The sequence below is a fragment of the Xyrauchen texanus genome, chromosome 11, assembly GCF_025860055.1.
Source record: "Xyrauchen texanus isolate HMW12.3.18 chromosome 11, RBS_HiC_50CHRs, whole genome shotgun sequence".
NCBI classification, from domain to species: domain Eukaryota; kingdom Metazoa; phylum Chordata; class Actinopteri; order Cypriniformes; family Catostomidae; genus Xyrauchen; species Xyrauchen texanus.
The window spans coordinates 46005595-46029041 of record NC_068286.1 but is presented as its reverse complement, the minus strand read 5'-3'; the positions used below and the strand labels follow the sequence as shown (position 1 = coordinate 46029041).

General features: G+C 41.4%; 1 protein-coding gene across 2 annotated transcripts in view; it reads right to left on the bottom strand.

Moving 5' to 3' along the window:
* Positions 1-23447, bottom strand: part of slit2 (slit homolog 2 (Drosophila)) — a 129012-nt gene that overhangs the window by 13263 nt on the left and 92302 nt on the right. For both annotated transcript variants that reach the window (XM_052138118.1, XM_052138117.1), the window contains exons 16-29: positions 23419-23447; positions 23160-23303; positions 22842-22985; positions 20807-20973; positions 20225-20357; positions 19893-19961; positions 17449-17520; positions 16571-16642; positions 16367-16438; positions 11357-11520; positions 10770-10894; positions 8909-9006; positions 5692-5831; positions 402-495 (exon numbers count right to left, since the gene is read on the bottom strand). The exon at positions 23419-23447 is cut by the window's right edge and continues 46 nt beyond it. In XM_052138118.1, coding sequence (XP_051994078.1) covers positions 402-495; positions 5692-5831; positions 8909-9006; positions 10770-10894; positions 11357-11520; positions 16367-16438; positions 16571-16642; positions 17449-17520; positions 19893-19961; positions 20225-20357; positions 20807-20973; positions 22842-22985; positions 23160-23303; positions 23419-23447 — 1523 coding nt within the window. The remainder of the gene's footprint in view (positions 1-401; positions 496-5691; positions 5832-8908; positions 9007-10769; positions 10895-11356; positions 11521-16366; positions 16439-16570; positions 16643-17448; positions 17521-19892; positions 19962-20224; positions 20358-20806; positions 20974-22841; positions 22986-23159; positions 23304-23418) is intronic.

Below are 23447 nucleotides of genomic sequence, written 5' to 3'. Positions count from 1 at the left end.
GCAACTATGACGATCATCCTATAATCCCACCCACATTGAGGCGACACTAAACTGGAGTGGAAAAGCAAACTCAGAAAAGTAAACAAGTCGGACCGTAACGTGCAGAGGAAAAGTGCCAAAAGTAGCATACTCAGATTGGCATGATACAGTTGGTTATTGGCATAAAGTCAAATGGATTTTGCTTTGCCGTTACAGGTAAATATGAATTGCACGACAGCACAATAATGGACCAATGTTTAAATAACGGTCATGTAATCTCAAAGAACGCTCATACAGAAAACACTCAAGAAATGAGAAAGTGTTTATAATGTCTGCTTAAGTAATAAGAAGCCTGCAGATTATTTCACTATAAACTCTTGTGAATATCTAGTTCTGATTCAGGTACAGTTGATCAGACTTACATGAAGCCCTTAGCAGTCAGAATACATTTTGAGTCATGTTGACACGGGCTCAGCTCTGCAGCGCAGAAATCCAGCTTATCTTCACACAGCTCTCCTACACAACAGACACACACATTTCAATCAGACATCAGAAAGACACAATGTTGCATCTGGAGCTATGAAGTATATACAGTATAGAAATGCTTCAAACTAGAGATTCTGCTTTACTGCTTATAACACCGTATATACTCAGAAAACTGATGCAATGGGGACTTTCAGAATAGACGGCTTTGATAAATATAATGGCAGCAATTTCATGTTTATGTGTCATGTTGAACCCGCACATGCCTGTGCATTAATATAGAATATAAGAACCGATGTGCAACCGTGCATAACTGCATTCATCGGCTCTTCCGTTTGTATTTATAATGCATTTATGTTTTATATTCTCACTATAAACTCAAATGTTTCATTCTGGGGCTTAAAGTCTAGTTAAAAAAAGCTTAAAGAGAGAAAGAGATCAAATTAAAAGTGGAAGTTCTTGAAAAAAAATAAATGTTGGCATGAGAAGTAAACAATGATCTTTTATTAATATTTCTTAAAGAAAGATAAGAACAATTGTATTTTTACATTTTATTAATATTTGATTATGTGGTGTAATCATGTGACAAAATAAACAAATAAATAAATATATAAATAAAGTTCCCATTTAGTTAAAAAAAAAATCATAATTTTATTTCATATCATTAAATATCAATATTTAAAATGTTTTGATTTTTGATTTGATTTTTACAACTTTTACTAGACAAATTTTGTTCAAGTAATTTGATGTAACCCTGAGAAAACTTACTGATATATAAAAAATATAAATATATATTTTTAAAATATAATATAAATATGATTGATTTTTAAAATAAATAAATAAATAAATAAAGTTCCCATTTAGGCCCTCATGTCTGTGTGTGAAGTAAAAAAATATAATTAATATCAAATAAATCATATAATTAAATATCAAAAGATTCATGACATTTTATTAAATATATTTTGGTTCACCTTGAAAAATATCATTGATTTTTAAAATAAATATATATATATAAAGTTCCTATTTAGGCCCTCAAGTCTGTGAGTGACGTAAAAAATTATATAATTTTTTTCATATCATTAAATATCAATATCTTATATTTTTGTATTTTTATTTATTTTGTATTTATTTATTAAAGTGGTAATTTGATGTAACCCTGAGAAAACTTACTGATATACTCAAAGATTCATGACATTTTTTTTATATATATTTTTTGTTCACCTTGAAAAATATAATTGATTTTTAAAATAAATAAATAAATAATAATAATTAAGTTGTGTACACTCGTGTTTTCAAGGTGCAAGTTTAGTATTTAATACCTTTTACTTGATGGTTACACAACATGACATTTTTAAAGTCATTAAATAAGTCGTTTTTGTAGAAAATGCAGTTAAGGGAGCAGTTAAGTGCGTTCACTAAATAGGGAGCGAGGGAGCATCCTATAGCTCTCTATGCAGTTAAGTCATTCACTAAATAGGGAGCGAGGGAGCATCCTATAGCTCTCTATGCAGTTAAGTGCATTCACTAAATAGGGAGCGAGGGAGCATCCTATAGCTCTCTATGCAGTTAAGTCATTCACTAAATAGGGAGCGAGGGAGCATCCTATAGCTCTCTATGCAGTTAAGTCATTCACTAAATAGGGAGCGAGGGAGCATCCTATAGCTCTCTATGCAGTTAAGTGCATTCACTAAATAGGGAGCTGAGGAGCATCCTATAGCTCTCTATGCAGTTAAGTGCATTCACTAAATAGGGAGCGAGGGAGCATCCTATAGCTCTCTATGCAGTTAAGTGCATTCACTAAATAGGGAGCGAGGGAGCATCCTATAGCTCTCTATGCAGTTAAGTCATTCACTAAATAGGGAGCTGAGGAGCATCCTATAGCTCTCTATGCAGTTAAGTCATTCACTAAATAGGGAGCTGAGGGAGCATCCTATAGCTCTCTATGCAGTTAAGTCATTCACTAAATAGGGAGCGAGGGAGCATCCTATAGCTCTCTATGCAGTTAAGTCATTCACTAAATAGGGAGCTGAGGAGCATCCTATAGCTCTCTATGCAGTTAAGTCATTCACTAAATAGGGAGCGAGGGAGCATCCTATAGCTCTCTATGCAGTTAAGTCATTCACTAAATAGGGAGCGAGGAGCATCCTATAGCTCTCTAAGCAGTTAAGTCATTCACTAAATAGGGAGCTGAGGAGCATCCTATAGCTCTCTATGCAGTTAAGTCATTCACTAAATAGGGAGCGAGGAGCATCCTATAGCTCTCTATGCAGTTAAGTCATTCACTAAATAGGGAGCTGAGGAGCATCCTATAGCTCTCTATGCAGTTAAGTGCATTCACTAAATAGGGAGCGAGGGAGCATCCTATAGCTCTCTATGCAGTTAAGTGCATTCACTAAATAGGGAGCGAGGGAGCATCCTATAGCTCTCTATGCAGTTAAGTCATTCACTAAATAGGGAGCGAGGGAGCATCCTATAGCTCTCTATGCAGTTAAGTGCATTCACTAAATAGGGAGCGAGGGAGCATCCTATAGCTCTCTATGCAGTTAAGTGCATTCACTAAATAGGGAGCGAGGGAGCATCCTATAGCTCTCTATGCAGTTAAGTGCATTCACTAAATAGGGAGCGAGGAGCATCCTATAGCTCTCTATGCAGTTAAGTGCATTCACTAAATAGGGAGCGAGGGAGCATCCTATAGCTCTCTATGCAGTTAAGTCATTCACTAAATAGGGAGCGAGGGAGCATCCTATAGCTCTCTATGCAGTTAAGTCATTCACTAAATAGGGAGCGAGGGAGCATCCTATAGCTCTCTATGCAGTTAAGTCATTCACTAAATAGGGAGCGAGGAGCATCCTATAGCTCTCTATGCAGTTAAGTCATTCACTAAATAGGGAGCGAGGGAGCATCCTATAGCTCTCTATGCAGTTAAGTCATTCACTAAATAGGGAGCGAGGAGCATCCTATAGCTCTCTATGCAGTTAAGTCATTCACTAAATAGGGAGCGAGGAGCATCCTATAGCTCTCTATGCAGTTAAGTCATTCACTAAATAGGGAGCTGAGGAGCATCCTATAGCTCTCTATGCAGTTAAGTGCATTCACTAAATAGGGAGCTGAGGAGCATCCTATAGCTCTCTATGCAGTTAAGTCATTCACTAAATAGGGAGCGAGGAGCATCCTATAGCTCTCTATGCAGTTAAGTCATTCACTAAATAGGGAGCTGAGGGAGCATCCTATAGCTCTCTATGCAGTTAAGTCATTCACTAAATAGGGAGCGAGGAGCATCCTATAGCTCTCTATGCAGTTAAGTGCATTCACTAAATAGGGAGCGAGGAGCATCCTATAGCTCTCTATGCAGTTAAGTCATTCACTAAATAGGGAGCGAGGAGCATCCTATAGCTCTCTATGCAGTTAAGTCATTCACTAAATAGGGAGCGAGGAGCATCCTATAGCTCTCTATGCAGTTAAGTCATTCACTAAATAGGGAGCGAGGAGCATCCTATAGCTCTCTATGCAGTTAAGTCATTCACTAAATAGGGAGCGAGGGAGCATCCTATAGCTCTCTATGCAGTTAAGTCATTCACTAAATAGGGAGCTGAGGAGCATCCTATAGCTCTCTATGCAGTTAAGTCATTCACTAAATAGGAGCGAGGAGCATCCTATAGCTCTCTATGCAGTTAAGTCATTCACTAAATAGGGAGCGAGGGAGCATCCTATAGCTCTCTATGCAGTTAAGTCATTCACTAAATAGGGAGCTGAGGGAGCATCCTATAGCTCTCTATGCAGTTAAGTCATTCACTAAATAGGGAGCTAGGGAGCATCCTATAGCTCTCTATGCAGTTAAGTCATTCACTAAATAGGGAGCGAGGGAGCATCCTATAGCTCTCTATGCAGTTAAGTCATTCACTAAATAGGGAGCTAGGAGCATCCTATAGCTCTCTATGCAGTTAAGTGCATTCACTAAATAGGGAGCGAGGGAGCATCCTATAGCTCTCTATGCAGTTAAGTCATTCACTAAATAGGGAGCGAGGGAGCATCCTATAGCTCTCTATGCAGTTAAGTCATTCACTAAATAGGGAGCGAGGAGCATCCTATAGCTCTCTATGCAGTTAAGTCATTCACTAAATAGGGAGCTGAGGAGCATCCTATAGCTCTCTATGCAGTTAAGTGCATTCACTAAATAGGGAGCTGAGGAGCATCCTATAGCTCTCTATGCAGTTAAGTGCATTCACTAAATAGGGAGCTAGGGAGCATCCTATAGCTCTCTATGCAGTTAAGTGCATTCACTAAATAGGGAGCGAGGAGCATCCTATAGCTCTCTATGCAGTTAAGTCATTCACTAAATAGGGAGCGAGGAGCATCCTATAGCTCTCTATGCAGTTAAGTCATTCACTAAATAGGGAGCGAGGGAGCATCCTATAGCTCTCTATGCAGTTAAGTCATTCACTAAATAGGGAGCGAGGGAGCATCCTATAGCTCTCTATGCAGTTAAGTCATTCACTAAATAGGGAGCGAGGGAGCATCCTATAGCTCTCTATGCAGTTAAGTCATTCACTAAATAGGGAGCGAGGGAGCATCCTATAGCTCTCTATGCAGTTAAGTCATTCACTAAATAGCTTTATAGATAATCATCTGTAATGTCTTTAAAATATCAAAAACATGAATATTAAACTCTCCTGGACACATAATAAAAACAAGACTTTCTATAGCTTGGTATTACTTAGTCCCGCTGTCCACATATGTGGACATCAATTGGCTCTATATAAAAATTAAAGGGAAATGGAAAATGCACAGCAGACACGCGGGGTCTCTGGAGGTTAAACTATTAGGGAAGTGTTTGTGCATGCATGGTAGTCTGTTATTAATCCCCTCTGATAAAACACCAGTACACTGAAATACAAGAGCACGATGCTGCTCTATTGACAACAGAGCGTCAACGCAAGTCATCATCAATGTGTTTGTCTATGATAAATCATCAAGCAAGCACAGACACACTGTCAGCAAGCAGCAAATGAACTGAAAGAGAGTAAACTAACCTTTCTCCACCTCATTATTATTAGCAGCTAGTAGATGAGAAACAAGCAGCGAGAGAGGCAGAAAAACAAAGAAATACAGAGGATGCGTTTGACAGGTTAGCTCAAGCAGCACATTTGCACGTTAGCATCAGACAGTTAAACACGGGCACAGACAGCACAGAGCATTTAGCGTGCATGGGTGTGTTTCCGTGTGTGTTACCTGTGTATTCAGGTGAGCAGAGGCAGGTGTAGTTGTTGATCCCATCAACACAGGTAGAGTTATTCTCACAGTCATTATCTTCACAGTCATCAATGTTTATCTCACATTCGTCTCCATCAAATCCATCCAGACACACACACCTGACGACACACACACATAGCAGCAACATAAGCCTAGTATCACACACATTACATTTAATCAGACAAACACTATGCGCAATCTTCGTAATGCTTCTTGATGCACAATTGTCTTGTTCCCACTTTTTTTGAGTAGTGGGACAAACCAGGTGACAGTACCTTTGATTTAGGGAGCGAGTTAAGTGCATTCACTAAATAGTTAATAATTAATAGTTGCTTCTCTTAGTATGTTCCCATACTATAAACTATGTGGTATTTCAAAATTATTATCTAACTCTCCCGGGTCAAAAATGACCAGAATGCAAAAAAGTGTTTCATCTGCCAGATAAAAATCGTAAGTCTGATTGCTCAAAAAGTATTCGCACACCTCTCCTTAATAAGCCACAAAATTGAGGATTTAATTCATGACTATAGCACAAACAGTGCAGGACGAGTTTAGTGGTTTGTTCAAAGTCCTACCCCAAAATGTGTGACCAACAGTGATTAAGGTTGCCAAAATCCTGGTTATTCCAGCTCTAAATACGAAACATTCTTGTTCTGCCGGAAAGATAGCTCGGACGGGTGTGAACGGCCGCTAAAACGCTTAAAATGAAAACCGCCTTAATACAATGACCAGCAGGGCTGGACTGGTAATCTGGCATACCGGGCATTTTCCCGGTGGGCCGACGCACTTTGGGGGCGATCAGGGGCGGACTGGACATCGTGAGAACCGAGCGGACCGGTGGGTCGGCCGCGAAACGTGCCGAATGGGCCGCGATAAGCTAAAATGAGCCTCCACGTTATGCAGAACGGACCACAAAACGGTGCCGCGATATGCAGAAAAGGACAGTGAACAACCCTTCCACCCCCACCCCACCTCCCCCGCTCATCAACTTTTGGGCCAGTTGACATGTAAAATCTTCCCAGTCCAGCCCTGACGACCAGGAACAACCAAATTTATATCAATCTTCACTTTTAATAAACACTTCTTTTGTCCAAATCAATGGACGGTATAAGACAATATTTTTCTGTCAAGCATTTTCTTCCCATAATTAACCTTTTTTTTAATTTTCCATTTTTTTAAAGGCTTTCTGTTTAAAACTGGCATCATCCATTTGTAGACAGTAAATGACTACTGTGTTAAAAATAGTAACAGTTAGTTCCGGTCCTCAAATCTGATTGGACGAGAGACGTTCCATGAGCACTGATGGTGTGACATCATCAGCACTACTTCACTGTGTGTGTGTGTGTGTGTGTGTGTGTGTGTGTGTGTGTCACTCCGCTTGTGTTCCTGCTGTTCTAAACTAAAGTGTAAGAGCAGTGCAGATGTGTTTAGAGTTACTGTCTTTATTTTTGAAATGACATATGTTAGCCAGCAGGTGGTGGCAAAAGATCATTTTAGTGTGTAATATGAGCCAGCTAGGTGATGTGAAGTGAGTCAGCATCTGTCAGTGTTTTCATTCATCAGCTCTACGTGATCACTCGTATTACTACTACACTACTAAAGCTGGGAAATAGCTTTAAATGGCTTTAAACGAACAACTTCAGCATTACAGCTCATCACAGCTGAGAGACACAACAGACTGATTCATTACTCAAACTGAAGGCGCTTTTCTCTCATCTGACTTTCCACATCGGAGTGGACACACAGTTTAAAATGGGACATTACAGTTTTATAGTGTTCTTGCGCACCGGCTACCGAAAAATAGGGAATACCCCCGCTCGGATGCTATTTCTCCACTGAAAAAGCTGATCTTCAAAAAGCTGACAACATCTCTGCTTGGGAGTGGCAACAGGTGATCACACATGCTCCATATATCTCTCTCTCTCGCTCTCTCTCTCACACACACACACACACACACACATCCATCCTTGTTTACCAGCACTGTGATTACCTGCGGCCGAATCACAGCAGAGCTGATGTAGGGTCATATTGCCACACTTGCTCGTGTGATATTGCTTAAATATATATCACTCATTTTGTCCATATTTGTCCATATAGTGTATATACAGCGATGTGCAAAAGTTTTAGGCACTTTAGGAAAAAATTTGCATAGAGAGGATGTCTTCAAAAATAATGCCATAAATAGTTTTCATTAATCTCTTAATGTCATACAAAGTCCAGTAAACATAAATAAAAGCTAATCAATATTCGTTGTGACCACCTTTGCCTTTAAAACAGCCCCAATTCTCCTAGATACACCTGGACACAGTTTTCATGGTTGTTGGCGATTGTTGATCCATTTCGTCTGTCTCGATTGCTTCTGTCTCTTTATGTAATCTCAGACTGACCCGATGTTCAATGGGGGGCTCTATGGGGGCAATGCCATCTGTTGCAGGGCTCCCTGTTCTTCTATTCTAATCTTTTCTATATGCATAAGGAATGTTTGGGAGTCTAATATATATATATATATATATATATCCTGTGAAACATTCTCAGTAGTTTGGGTGTGATATGCTGAAATAAGGGACCAAAAAATACAGGATTTTAGTCACCATAAATACGGGACGATTCGGTATTATATGGGACAGAAGCGCCAATACACTCCAAGCAGTCCTTCCATCGGCATTAGATGAGCCATTTTAACATTGAACAAATTACAAACTTCAATCCCCCCATGCAGTGTATGTGTGTGTGTCTATCTAGCTATAATTACAGTATCTTATTATCATGTTAAGCAGAACTGCTCAAATGAAACCGCCTTCATTCACCAACACAAAGGGTTCATTAACAGTAATCAGTGTGTAAGACTGCAGCTGAACCCGAGCTCATCACACTCGCATCTCTCTCGATGTATATGTCCACAGAGAGGCTCTTGATTGGCCGATTAAGTACATGAGTGAGCTCAGATCGCTTTCAGACACTTCAGTCTCATTAAGACAGATTAGACACACTCTGCCCATGAAGTTTATTCATTACCGTATCAGCAGGGGCACACCCACACACACTTATCCCAGCATTTAATGTACTAAATGAAAGCCACTCTGCTGCTTTCAACAAGAGCTGAACCCCTGAAAGAAGAGAGTATTATTTCTTTATCTGTCTCACATCAGCAACGATTTGAGGTTTTGAGGATGAGGATGATGAAGGTCTGTCTCACCAGTGAGTGTTCTGCTCTCCATCCTTCAGGTGGCAGGTGCCTCCATTCTGACAGGGGTTACCGATGCACGCATGGATGGGTTCCTCGCAGTCTTGACCCTATATGAACACGCACAATAGTGCTGTTAACAGGGCTGGGCAACTAAAGTTAAATATTTCAAAGACATTATTTCAGGTAGGGGTAAAAATCGACATTTCCTCCTACGTCCTCAAAATAACCCAATAAGCAGAAGCACCGTGTTTTAGCGATTTGTTTATTGCAAAGAGCATATCTGGCCAAAACGAGAAAAGAAACGTTTCAAAAGATGGTTCTATGTTAATGTAATGTTGCACAGAAGACTATTACGGTGCTGTTGTACTACCACAGACTCCAGCTTCATAATATCGGAGGTACAACCTCTGGGGGGCCGTTCAATCCAAATGCGTTTCGTGCAGTAACACTGCATTTTAATTCAGATGCTGTGTAAGTTTAAAAGGAAATTCAACCTTTAAATGCATCTCGAGACACCCGTGTTCTGCTTTTTTGGTGCACGGTCTGTAATAGCCCACAATATAAGTCACCGTCAATGCTTGGCAAATGGCAAATCTTAATTTCGATGACTATTTGAATTTCGAAATTGACGGCCTTACTTGCATATAGATATTATTCAAATTCATGAGCATGCATACACATTTCAGCACATTTCCAGTAGTACGATTAAATTAAATATTTTGTGTAGTGATTCTTTGTTATCCAGAGAGGTAGAAGATACTACGTTTGTACTACTAGTGATGCTCGCCCATGCAAAAGTCACATCCATAATGTAAAGGTGTTGTGGGTGGTTGAGTCCATCCCCAGTCAAAAGAGCACTCTAATAAGTCTCTTAGAAATGGCTCAGGACCCTCATGCAAATGAAGGCGTGCTAGTGCCTGCCAAGGCCAGTTGCGTTCCCATACTCACTTCCGGGGCTTAATCGGGGCCAATGGCCTTTGGCCCGCCGATTACCCTTGGGCCAAAGTAGGCCAAATGTCGACTGAGGCGCGGTCAAAGTCAAAGGCAGAGTTTAGCGAGACACTCGTTCTGCGTTTCATTTTAGTCGGATGTGGAATATTCCTACTTGAATTCTCCGAACTCCGATCATGAAGGAATTCCATTGCCAGAAGCTTGGAAAATGACGTTTAAACAACCAAAACGGCAACACTCCCGTTAGCATAACAGGGGTGTTTGACCTTATCCTAGCAGCCCAACTGATAAACCGTACCAATTGTGCTACAGGTGTATCACTAACTTTGTACATCTCTGGGTACCGACATATTTCTGTGATGTCACGCACCAGCATCTCAGCAATAAAAATGGCTGCCACATAACAAATCCGTTAAGGTGCACAATGGACGAACTTTCCATGGTAAGGTGTGCTGGGACATCGTCCTGCTGTTAGTGGAGAGACCACTCGGGACACCATGGCAGTTAAAGTCGGTGAGTTTACAGCGTTAAAATGATCTTGCTAGCTAGCTAAAGTTTCCATACAATATAATCTTGATATTCTAGATAACATGCGTGTTTGTTTTGTGAAATGGGTGGGGTGTGTGACGTTTGCACTAGGGCAGCGTCTTGAAGGCGGAGTTTTAGGGCAACGTTACGGGGCTTTTGGCCCGATGGTGGGAATGCAGAGCAATTTTGCAGCCTTGCGGCTATAGGCCCCAGCTAACCAGTTTATGGCCCTGGCCCGAACTAGCCCGATAGTGGAAAGGCGGCTAATGTGAGTCTATTGGATTAAAAAAAAGATGCAGGACAAACTATACTATTTAGGTGTTTGTTCAAATCTCTAACATTCAAAACCCCTATATAAATAATGACATGTGTTTTGTGTTTATGGGGATACCTTAAAACCATATGGACAGGTGCATCTGTAAAAGTCTACGGGATGGTTACTGCAGGTTCCATCATTTTTGCAGGGGTTGGATAGGCAAGGGTTACATTTTGCCAGAATGCTCACGTCCACTGGACCTGTACGACAGTGAAAGAGATAAAGAAGTTACACAGATGGTTACACACACAAACAAATGTACTTGCACAAAGTTACTGGCTCACAAACACTGTAACACGCACACACACACACACACACACACACACACACACACACACACACACACACACACACACACACACACACACAGGATTGAGCAGGTAAGACACCTCAGACTTGGCTTACAAACTAACATAGGTCAAAGGTCACTGTAAACCTGAGGAGAGGTCAGGGGTAAATACAGGGCTGGGTTTATGAGCTCACACTGGACTCTGATTTGCTTCCTTACCTGGCACAGGTAAACCACAAGGCCCCGGCACCTCTACAAACGTACCAATCATATCATATTACTTCCAATATTAACATCTGAGCACATTAACTAGTGTTAGAGTTAGAGCTAATGTTATTGCTCTCAGAAATAGGATGAGTGTGGGTGTGTGTACCTGCGCAGGTGAATTTCTTAGAGGGTGTAGTCAACAGGAGTTTGTCAGTCATCTCTCCTGGACCAGTGCAGCGTGCAATCCCAGGCTCCTTGTAGCCGCTCTTTACCCAGTCAGAGAGCCACTGCATGTGACAATCACAGTACAGTGGGTTTGCACCCAGAGCCCTGCAGGAATCACATATACAAGACGACATATTACGCACCTATTCGAACCAAACACCTGGGTCTCGTTCGCTAACCATGTGTATTTTATCATAACCCATCTTAATATGCTATTAAAGTATTTATTGGTTGATTTCCTCGAAAACAGCATGACGTCAATTTCCGTGAAGCGCTCCTACGGGCACAGTGCCAACAAAAAAGCCTCTGGTAAGAAATCGCTTCATATGTTTTGATTGAAAACTGTTAGCTTTTTCAACATTAGCACATCTGTGGGGCGTTTCGCTTAAATTTGATTTTTTAATTCTCCCCAATCTGGAACGCCCAATTCCCAATGCGCTCTTAGTCCTCGTGGTGGCGTAGTGACTCGCCTCAATGCGGGTGGAGGAGGACGAATCTCAGTTGCCTCCGCGTCTGAGACTGTCAATCTGCGCATCTTATCACGTGACTTGTTGATTGCTCTCTATGCAGTTAAGTGCATTCACTAAATAGGGAGCAAGTGAGCATCCTATAGCTCTCTATGCAGTTAAGTCATTCAATAAATAGGGAGCAAGTGAGCATCCTATAGCTCTCTATGCAGTTAAGTGCATTCACTAAATAGGGAGCGAGGGAGCATCCTATAGCTCTCTATGCAGTTAAGTGCATTCACTAAATAGGGAGCAAGTGAGCATCCTATAGCTCTCTATGCAGTTAAGTCATTCAATAAATAGGGAGCAAGTGAGCATCCTATAGCTCTCTATGCAGTTAAGTGCATTCACTAAATAGGGAGCAAGGGAGCATCCTATAGCTCTCTATGCAGTTAAGTGCATTCACTAAATAGGGAGCGAGGGAGCATCCTATAGCTCTCTATGCAGTTAAGTGCATTCACTAAATAGGGAGCAAGTGAGCATCCTATAGCTCTCTATGCAGTTAAGTCATTCAATAAATAGGGAGCAAGTGAGCATCCTATAGCTCTCTATGCAGTTAAGTGCATTCACTAAATAGGGAGCGAGGAGCATCCTATAGCTCTCTATGCAGTTAAGTGCATTCACTAAATAGGAGCGAGGAGCATCCTATAGCTCTCTATGCAGTTAAGTCATTCAATAAATAGGGAGCTGAGGAGCATCCTATATCTCTCTATGCAGTTAAGTGCATTCACTAAATAGGGAGCGAGGAGCATCCTATAGCTCTCTAAGCAGTTAAGTGCATTCACTAAATAGGAGCGAGGGAGCATCCTATATCTCTCTATGCAGTTAAGTGCATTCACTAAATAGGGAGCGAGGGAGCATCCTATAGCTCTCTATGCAGTTAAGTCATTCACTAAATAGGGAGCAAGTGAGCATCCTATAGCTCTCTATGCAGTTAAGTCATTCAATAAATAGGGAGCGAGGGAGCATCCTATAGCTCTCTATGCAGTTAAGTGCATTCACTAAATAGGGAGCGAGGGAGCATCCTATAGCTCTCTAAGCAGTTAAGTGCATTCACTAAATAGGGAGCAAGGGAGCATCCTATAGCTCTCTATGCAGTTAAGTCATTCACTAAATAGGGAGCAAGGGAGCATCCTATAGCTCTCTATGCAGTTAAGTCATTCACTAAATAGGGAGCGAGGGAGCATCCTATATCTCTCTATGCAGTTAAGTGCATTCACTAAATAGGGAGCAAGGGAGCATCCTATAGCTCTCTATGCAGTTAAGTGCATTCACTAAATAGGGAGCAAGGGAGCATCCTATATCTCTCTATGCAGTTAAGTGCATTCACTAAATAGGGAGCAAGGGAGTATCCTATAGCTCTCTATGCAGTTAAGTCATTCACTAAATAGGGAGCAAGGGAGCATCCTATAGCTCTCTATGCAGTTAAGTCATTCAATAAATAGGGAGCAAGGGAGCATCCTATAGCTCTCTAAGCAGTTAAGTGCATTCACTAAATAGGGAGCAAGGGAGCATCCTATAGCTCTCTATGCAGTTAAGTGCATTCACTAAATAGGGAGCAAGGGAGCATCCTATAGCTCTCTATGCAGTTAAGTCATTCACTAAATAGGGAGCGAGGGAGCATCCTATAGCTCTCTATGCAGTTAAGTGCATTCACTAAATAGGGAGCAAGGGAGAATCCTATATCTCTCTATGCAGTTAAGTGCATTCACTAAATAGGGAGCAAGTGAGCATCCTATAGCTCTCTATGCAGTTAAGTGCATTCACTAAATAGGGAGCAAGGGAGCATCCTATAGCTCTCTATGCAGTTAAGTGCATTCACTAAATAGGGAGCAAGGGAGCATCCTATAGCTCTCTATGCAGTTAAGTGCATTCAATAAATAGGGAGCAAGGGAGCATCCTATAGCTCTCTATGCAGTTAAGTGCATTCACTAAATAGGGAGCGAGGGAGCATCCTATAGCTCTCTATGCAGTTAAGTCATTCACTAAATAGGGAGCGAGGGAGCATCCTATAGCTCTCTATGCAGTTAAGTGCATTCACTAAATAGGGAGCAAGGGAGCATCCTATAGCTCTCTATGCAGTTAAGTGCGTTCTCTCCTAAATTCAGATCAAAAGTTTAGTTTCAGGCTGCAGATGATGTTTGGATCACTCAACATGTTTGACACACATGAGACGATGATCATCAGTACATAGATTCAACATTTATAATGCAAAATGTTATTTTAACATGGTTGGCTGTGATTGGACGATACTGGTCACTACTTTGAATCAGAATTATTTATTCAGCTTTATAGATAGTCATCTGTAATGTCTTTAAAATATCAAAAACATGAATATTAAACTCTCCTGGACACATAATAAACTATTTGATTGATAAAAAGACGCTTCAGCATTAATCCTTAATTTGACTTAATACTGAGTGACATTATATATTGTAAATTCGATCTGGGATCGGTTCAGCACACAAATGCAGCCTGTGAAGGTTTATGCACAACTGATTGATACTTCTTCTCTTCTCTCTGGTAATATGTAGTAGTCTATAACTATATTATAGGTTTTGCAAATGAAACTTGCCTTTCCTCAAAGATCTTTAGAGCGTGTCGTGTGAAACACTCTTTATGGAGATGGTTTGGGCATTATTGTGCTAATTATTAACAGCTAGCATGTCCTTATTTGAGTCATTCTCAGTTAGAATAATCTGGATTCATCCACATTAGAAAGAAGGTAAAAAACTATGTTCATATGCACCCTTTATGAATTTAGCAGAAACGCTGCCGTAGGAACACGTTTAAGAGTAAATGAGACCCGTTATCATTTATTGGCACATTTAAGTGTTCTTGGAAAATGGTAGAAATGAACACGTGTTGCTCATTGTGCAGTCGCTTAGACACACTCGTCTGTATGAGTTTGTGCCATATAGTATTACACATCAGATTAATTATATTTGTAATTGCATGTGTTTGATTTTATTTTTTATTACTGTTTATGTGCGTGCGTGTGTGTGGGTATGTGCTTGCGTGCATGTGAATGTGTGTGCGTGCATGCGAATGTGTGTGTATGTGTGTGCGTGCATGCGAGTGTGTATGTGTGTGCATGCGTGCGTATGTGCGTGCATGTGTATGTGTGTGTGCGTGCGTGTATGTGCATGTATGTGTATGTGCGTGCATGTGTATGTGTGTGTGTGTGTGTGTGTGTGTGTATGTGTGTATGTGCGTGCATGCGTGTGTGTATGCATGTGTGTATGTGCGTGCATGTGTGTGTGTGTGTGTGCATGCATATGTGTGTGCTTGCGTGTATGTGGCTGCGTGTGTGTGCGTGTATGTGCGTGTGTGCATGCGTATTTGTGTGTGAGTGCGTGCGTGCGTTGTGTGTGTGTGTGTGTGTGTGTGCGCATGCGTGTGTATGTGCATGTGTGTGTGAATGTGTATCTGTGTGTGTGTTGTGTGTATGTGCGTGCGCGCGTATTGTGTGTATGTGTGTGCGTGTGTATGTGTGCGTGCGTGTGTATGTGTGCGTGCGTGTGTGCGCACGCATGCATGTGTATGTGTGTGTGAGTGCGTGCGTGTGTGCGTGTGTATGTGTGCGTGCGTGTGTATGTGTGCGTGCGTGTGTGCGCACGCATGCATGTGTATGTGTGTGTGAGTGCGTGCATGTGTGCGTGTGTATGTGCGGGTGAATGTGTATCTGTGTGTGTGTTTTGTGTGTTGTGTGTATGTTCATGCGTGTGTGTTGTGTGTATGTTCATGCGTGTGTGCGTGTGTATGTGCGCGTGCGTGTGTGCGCACGCATGCATGTGTATGTGTGTGTGAGTGCGTGCGTGTGTGCGTGTGTATGTGCGGGTGAATGTGTATCTGTGTGTGTGTTTTGTGTGTTGTGTGTATGTTCATGCGTGTGTGTTGTGTGTATGTTCATGCGTGCGTGTTGTGTGTGTGCAAGTGTGTGTATGTGCGTGTGAATGTGTATCTGTGTGTGTGTTTTGTGTGTTGTGTGTATGTTCATGCGTGCGTGTTGTGTGTGTGCAAGTGTGTGTGTGCGTGCGTGTGTGTGTGTATGTGTGCGTGCGTGCGTGTGTGCGCATGCGTGTGTATGTGCATGTATGTGCGAGTGCGTGTGCATGTGTTGTGTGTATGTGTGTGCGAGTGTGTTTTTCTTCATTTTGTTGGTTCTACACGGCTGTCAGTCATAATTACAATTTTAAAACTGATCCAAGGTAATTATGGAAAAAGGGTAATTGTAGGAGACCAAGAACCAGTCAGTGGCTGCTGTGTGTGTGTGTGTGTGTGTGTGTGTGTGTGTGTGTGTGTGTGTGTTTGAGTGAGAGTAAAAAAAGAACCCAAGTACATCCAGCTGTCAAAACCTATTTGGTGCACTTATGAGTGTGTGTGTGTGAGTGTGTGTGTGTGTGTGTGTGTGTGTGTGTGTGTCTTCATTTTGAGGTACTTACAGGTGAGAGAGGGAGGACAGATCTTTGAAAGCTCCATCTGGGATCACAGCAATATCATTACCATGGAGAGACCTGCAGAGAGAAGAGAGAGAAATTAATCAATTCAAGAGACTCCAAAACACATAAATCAAAGTCTAATAGCGCACACACACACACACACACACACACACACACTCACACACACTCACACAATGAGGTACTCACAACAAGCGCAGAGATTTGAGGCCGTCAAAAGCTTTTACAGGAATACACCTCAGTCTGTTGTAGCTTAAAATTCTGTGGAAAAACAAAAGATATTAACATATTTGCTAAAACATGCATTCAGAATAATACACACTGAATGCATGAATATTTCTGTCATTATATACTCACCCTCGTGTTTTTATTTCTTCCTTGACACGCTCGAGAAGAAATATTGAAGACTGTACCATATAATGTAAACATACACGTGTAATGAATCTGAATGGGGATGTTGAGCTCCAAAGAAAGCAACATAAAGTGTCATAAAAGTTGCCCAAAGTCTTTTAACGCAATTGCTTTGTGTGATGAACAGAATAAAATCTTCTGCATATTTAAACTTGATCCGTCACAACTGGTCGTGTGAAACTCAACTGCGTTTAAAGGTGGCGTATACGGAGGGATGCGGACAACAAGTTTCAGTCTTTTCACCTTTCAAAGTAACCGCGTGACTTCAGAAGACATGGAATATAGCACACAAGTCACATGGACCACATTTCTGATACTTTATGGGGCTTTTTGTCATTTTGGAGATCAACAGCGGATTCCCATTTACTGTCAATGTATAGGAAAGAGTAGCCAGGACATTCTTCAGCATTTCTCCTTAAGCGTTTCACAGAAGACATTCATACAGGTTTCCAAATGACACGAGCACGGGTAAATGATGAATATACTTTTTCCGGAGGACTATAAGGACACTCTTCATGACATTCGCACACTCTCAGCATCATGCACAGCAACACACACACACACACACACACACACACACACACACACACACACTAGTGTTTGTACAATAACACACAGACACCAAAACCGAAGGCATAGATCATGGTGACACTCACAGGGTGAGCAGCTCGGACATGTTACTGAAGCTGTGGTTGGATAATGTGCTGATCTGGTTATTACTCAAATCACTGCAAGAAAACACACATAAACACACAGACAAACAAAGACTGAGTGTTACGAGCCGCTGTAAAATCAAACACTTAAAGCCAACATTTAGGGTACATGACAGTAACAAAGGTGCTGGAAGTGATTTTTTTCATGGACAATTATGCAAAAAATTTTCCTACTCCCTTAAAGATATTAAATAAGTGTGTCTGTGACATCTGTAGACTGTGTCAAATGGTGAGCTTTTCAGCTGTCAATCATTATGCTCCTTCTCATAGTGTTACATTTGAAGTGGATCATTGAGGCTGTAATTCATAATGTTGTCAGTTGAGGGCGCCTTTGTGCCACTGTTGAATTTGACAGTCAGAAGAACAAACAATGCTGCTCTTTTGCTCAGTTTTGGTCTCAAAATGATTTTGGAGGGTGGGGTTTTGGAATGAGGGGGGCGTGGCTAATTCATCAGCTTCAGAACATCGCTTACAGCACCTTTAACACTCTACACATTTAAAATTAATTTAATTAATGAGCTGCAAAATCCATAAGCAAGGTTTCACTGAGTTACAATTATTTCACTGGAAACAAACTGAATTGTGTTGAGTGCTGCTTCACAGGAACTAAAGTTACAAAGAAATGAAGATCTTTAAAAGATGAAATGACTCAAGAAAGCAAGATTTAATTCAAACTTGTCCAAACTTAATAACAGAATTACATTACAAAGCTGAACGCATGACGTAAGACACTGAGGTAAAACCAATTCCATGTTAAACACAGTCACACAGCCGAAACTATCAATGCGGCGACCTTTAAAAACTGCAAACAGCACACACATGTACAGTTATGTGTTAACCTCAACGTCATAATGCAACACACAGAAGCCTTTAACAGTCTTGATGCATTTCATTACTCAAATGAACGCTTTTGTGCCTTTAACACACATTTCCCAATGCGCTCCAAGTCCTCGTGGTAGTGTAGTGACTCGCCTCAATCTGAGTTGCCCCCGCGTCTGAGACCGTCACTCCACGCATCTTATCACGTGACTTGTTGAGCGCGTTACCGCGGAGACTTAGTGCGTGTGGAGGCATCACGCTATTCTCCGCGGCATCCACACACAACTCCACATTAGAACCACATTATAGCGAGCACGAGGAGGTTACCCCATGTGACTCTACCCTCCCTAGCAACCGGGCCAATTTGGTTGCTTAGGAAGCTTGACTGAATTCAAACTTGCGACTCCAGGTGTGGTAGTCAGCATCTTTACTGGCTGAGCTACCCAGGCCCCTACAGCCTTTAGCATTTCTTATTATTCTTCATAAACTGACCAAATTCATTTTTTTTTTGCTTATGACCTCACCAAGGACTGCTCTACAAAGGTAAAACGCAGTAACTAAACCAACACTAAGAAGTTTTTCTATTGCCCCATCTCTAAGCTCCGCCCCCTTGGTTACGGTCGCTCGCTCTGACGAGCTCTGCAGAACTCCCCATAGGAATGAATGGGAGGCTGCTGTGAACGACGCGTTTTTGGCCAAATATTCTCACAAACAGAATGGATCATATTTTCCCATGGGCTGGCATGAAGAGTGACATTGTAATGCATATTTATCTGAAGTTTTGTGTAACAGAAATTGTTAAATTACTCAGTAACTGTGAATCACAATCAAGGCGAACGAATATCAGTCACTTGAAAAGAGAAAAACTTAATTTAACATTAGCGTAAGTGAACAGAGCTGTTTATAACATCCCATAATAACACTCATTTTGATGCTCTGAGTAACTTGTGCCACTATTACAAATGGCCCGGCAATGTATTTTTGATTAAATCCCCTTTAAACTACTCAAATACACTTTACTCCAATAGGCTGTCATTGGAAAATAGCAAACGTGTGTCAGAGTAATGGCGTCAGGGCAACAGTTGCTAAGACATGATTGGTCAGAAATGCTTTTAAGGCGGGGCTTAATGCGATGATTAGATGTAGGCCTATATACAGTTGAGTCCAACCCAACTGGGGCCCAATTTCAGTCCCAATTAAGTTGATAGAATTTGTTGCCAACGGTAATGGATGACTTTGTACATTTGTGTGTGTGTATATATAATGATTGTAGTTCATTAGTTTCAAATTCAGTGGCACTGTTTGGTAGAAACAGACTATTATGGGTTGCTCTCACAGGGAAGTCTAGGAAATGAGGGCAAAAAAAACCTTCTCAAAACAAATCTACAAACATTTGAATTTTCTGGCTTCGGCTGGATGGGAAAATAGACCGAACACCATATGTACTGGGTAACTCTGTCCCTTTAAAGGAGCACAAGCTTTTATGATTGGACGGTTTTAAAGGGGCAGGGCCCAGATGACTGTGAAGTCACTTGTGATTGGTTATCTCCACCGAGGGTTGTACTTACATGAGAGTGAGGTGTTTATAATTGGATAGTTCCAGAGGGACTTGCGTGAACTGGTTGCCGTCGAGATAGCTATCGAAAACAGACAAACACGTTATTACTCAAACAGAGGAAATAGCACATTAGCAACAGTGTAATAGGAGAAACTTCAAAGGCTCATATAGCAGCAGTCTGCATTGCTTCAGACGTAAAATATGTGTTGTTGGAGGCCGCTGCTTTTAGAAAAAAGGTGTGCCTGTACCAGATAAGAGTTATTTCGAAAATGGCCATTTATTATGGAATTACTAGGAGATTTGTTGATTGTGGAGTACAAAAAAGTGTGTATGTACACTTACAGTTCTGTAACGTCTTTAGGAATGCCTTTGGGTAAAACCTTCAGTCCTTTATTACTACAGCGAACCACTGTATCCAAACACGAACACTCGGCAGGACAGCGAGCCAGAGGTGAACAGCTATTCTCATCATTACCTGCACACGCACGCACACACACACGCACACACACACACACACACGCACGCGCACACACACGCACATACACGCACACACGCGCACGCACACACACGCACAGACACACACGCGCACACGCACACACACACGCACACACATGCACACGCACAGACACACACACGCACACACACGCACACACAATTCATAAAAATGTTAATGTTCTCATTTGAAGAAAATACATTTTGCAATGAGCTTCTCAAGGTGAAGATAAGCCAGGGTGATTGTTATTGTAAGCTTGCCTGAGTTTGTGTAAAATAGAGATAACTGCTCTGGAGCTATGCTTAAGTTACCCCAACAGATCTTATCATGGACCTGATAAGAGTTAGAAACACACACACACACACACACACACACACACACACACACACACACTTAACATCCAAAACACCCACACTCGCTCATGGCCATACCGTCTTCACAGGCAAAGTCTTGAACGGCTACATCTTGAATTGGGATTTCTTTGAGGAAGTATGGGCTCTGACAGCGGGGATTGCCTGTGACGATTCGTTTCTTCCGTAGCCATTCTCCCAGCCAGGCCAGATGACAATTGCAGTTGAAAGGATTGGCCAGCAAGTTCCTGTGGGATAGAAGGAAAACATCATTCAGAAAATCATCCTGGAAGCTTATAAACAAGCACAACACTTTGTTACGATCTCTTCAGATTCAAAAGGATCAAAGCTCCTCGTGATATTGGACTTTGTTATATATAGTTATTGTAAGTGCTGTCGGCCGATTACAATTGTAACGGCAATTAATCGCATCATTTATGAATTAATTGCGATTAATCGCATAGTTTGAAAGTGCTGACATTTTTACTCTTTATACTTCTTTTCCTGTCAAAATGCATTTATTTCCTAGTTTGAAAAGACAACAAAACATTATGCAACAAGAGCGCATTTTTCGAACAAAGCCGCCGCACACAGTATTGAGATCAAAATAGCACACAATTTCACCTCGCACGAATGAAGCGATTTCACGCTTTCGCTTCATATGCGCCGCCCGCCTCGAATTCGCGTCTTTGCATTGGCTTTGTATGTAATTGCGCCGCGCAAAATGCTCGATTCGCGTTGTATGCGAACGCACCATAATGGTAAAATAATAAAACATTTTGCCTTGCATTGCTCGCGCGAGTTTGACCGCTGGATGCATTGGTGTTTAAACTCGCGTTAGCCCGAGCAACGCGAACCCACAAGTATTACCCCCTTCTCTTCCGGAAAAGGAAAGGAGGCGGAGCTTCTACGACAACTTATCTTTCCACCATTATCCATGGCCGATATCACAATGATTGCCAATCTGTATCTGTTGTGGAGATCCCAGATTCGTTGACATTGTGTCTTACAATTCCGGGTGCCCACACACCGCAACAACTATTTTCTCGTCCATTTTTCCCAATTTCTTCTGCTACTACGTCAGTGACATTCGGACAATCTCAATGCTGATACGCTTTCACGGCAATGCGTCATGCCGATATTTCGCTCGAGTTGAAAAATGTCAATGAAGCGATTTCGCGTTTTCGCTTCGTGCCATTCGCTTCATTTGCGCCGCCCACCGGGATTTTACATCTATTCACGTCTTTGCATTGACTTTGTATGTAATCGCGCCGCGCAAAACGCTTGATTCGCATTGTATGTGAACGCACCATAAGAGGGAAATTTACGAAGTGATGTTTTTATTTTTAGTTAAACCTTTGCTTCTGTTATGTTTTGGTAGCATATATGAAAAGAGGTATTTGGTATTTTTATTTATTTTTTATTTTACAAAAAAAGTGTTCGTTTTATTTTGTGTTTATTTTTTACTGGTCAAGTATTTTTTATTTTCTCATCTTACCCACTGACCAGGAGCAACCTATTGGTAACCTGGGGCAAGTTGAGCCAATCACATTTTTTACAAGGCCATATATATTTGTGGCTTTCTGTCACATATTAACTTTTATAATACCAAGTGATAGCAGACATCTTCAAATCCGTCTAATTTCTCGTTAAATAGGAGCCAACAAAGGTAAAGATTGGCTCATTTTACCCCACTCTCCCCTGATGTCGATGGACCCCAAAAGTTATTTTAACTCATCCCTCTTTAATTTAAAAAAAGCAAAAATCGAACTTACAGTGGGGCACTTACTGTTCAGTGTAAGTCAATGGGGTCAATTTTTGGAAGGTTTAAAACCAAAAATGTGAAGCTTGTAATTTTATAAAAGCACTTGCATTAATTATTCTGTTAAATATTCTTCTTGTGTAATATTTGAGCTGTAAAGTTGTTTACATTGTCATTTACTGGGAGTACAGTGTTATGTCGTCATGGCAACGACGTTGTAAAATCCTCTATAAATTTACACAGAAAAGGCAAGCGATTTTATCACACTAAAATCATGCTAACACACACGTTGATGCCGTCTTGTGGCTATACTTTTGTAAAAGTGAGTGTTTTTTTTTTGTTGTTGATACTCACAGTGTGGAGAGGGAGTGGAGAGTGTCAAAGGCTCCCGGGGACATGGAGGTGATCAGGTTATCATAGAGGGAGAGCAGCCTCACAGAGCTCAGACCAGTAAAACTACCGTTATTGACACAGCTTATCTTGTTACTCCTCAACATCCTACACATGACAAACACACACAAGCATTTAAACCAGCCAGAAGCTGCAAATCAGGCCTTGACTGCACATGTATTAATCAGTGTGATCAGTACAAAAATGATTCATATTTGTGCAATTGAGCTAATAAGTCAATATACGCATGTACACACATGTGCGAGCTTGCGTAATACTCACAGTGTGCGGAGACCGCCGAGACCTTTCAGCATGCTGTGGTGGACGCTCTCCAAGCGGTTGCTGGTCAATATGAGCTCGTTCACGCCACTGGCCCCCTCAAACGTGCCCTCCTCAATATCTGTGATCTTATTGTTGCTAAGGTTACTGTGGGGACACGACAAGCAGCCATGATATTTTATAATAGTCCGACTATGGTCTTAAACAATTCCCGTTATAATGACACTTGACCCAGACAGAGAAATAACACGGAAAGACTTACATTTTGCGCAGTTGTGGAAGCTTCTTAAA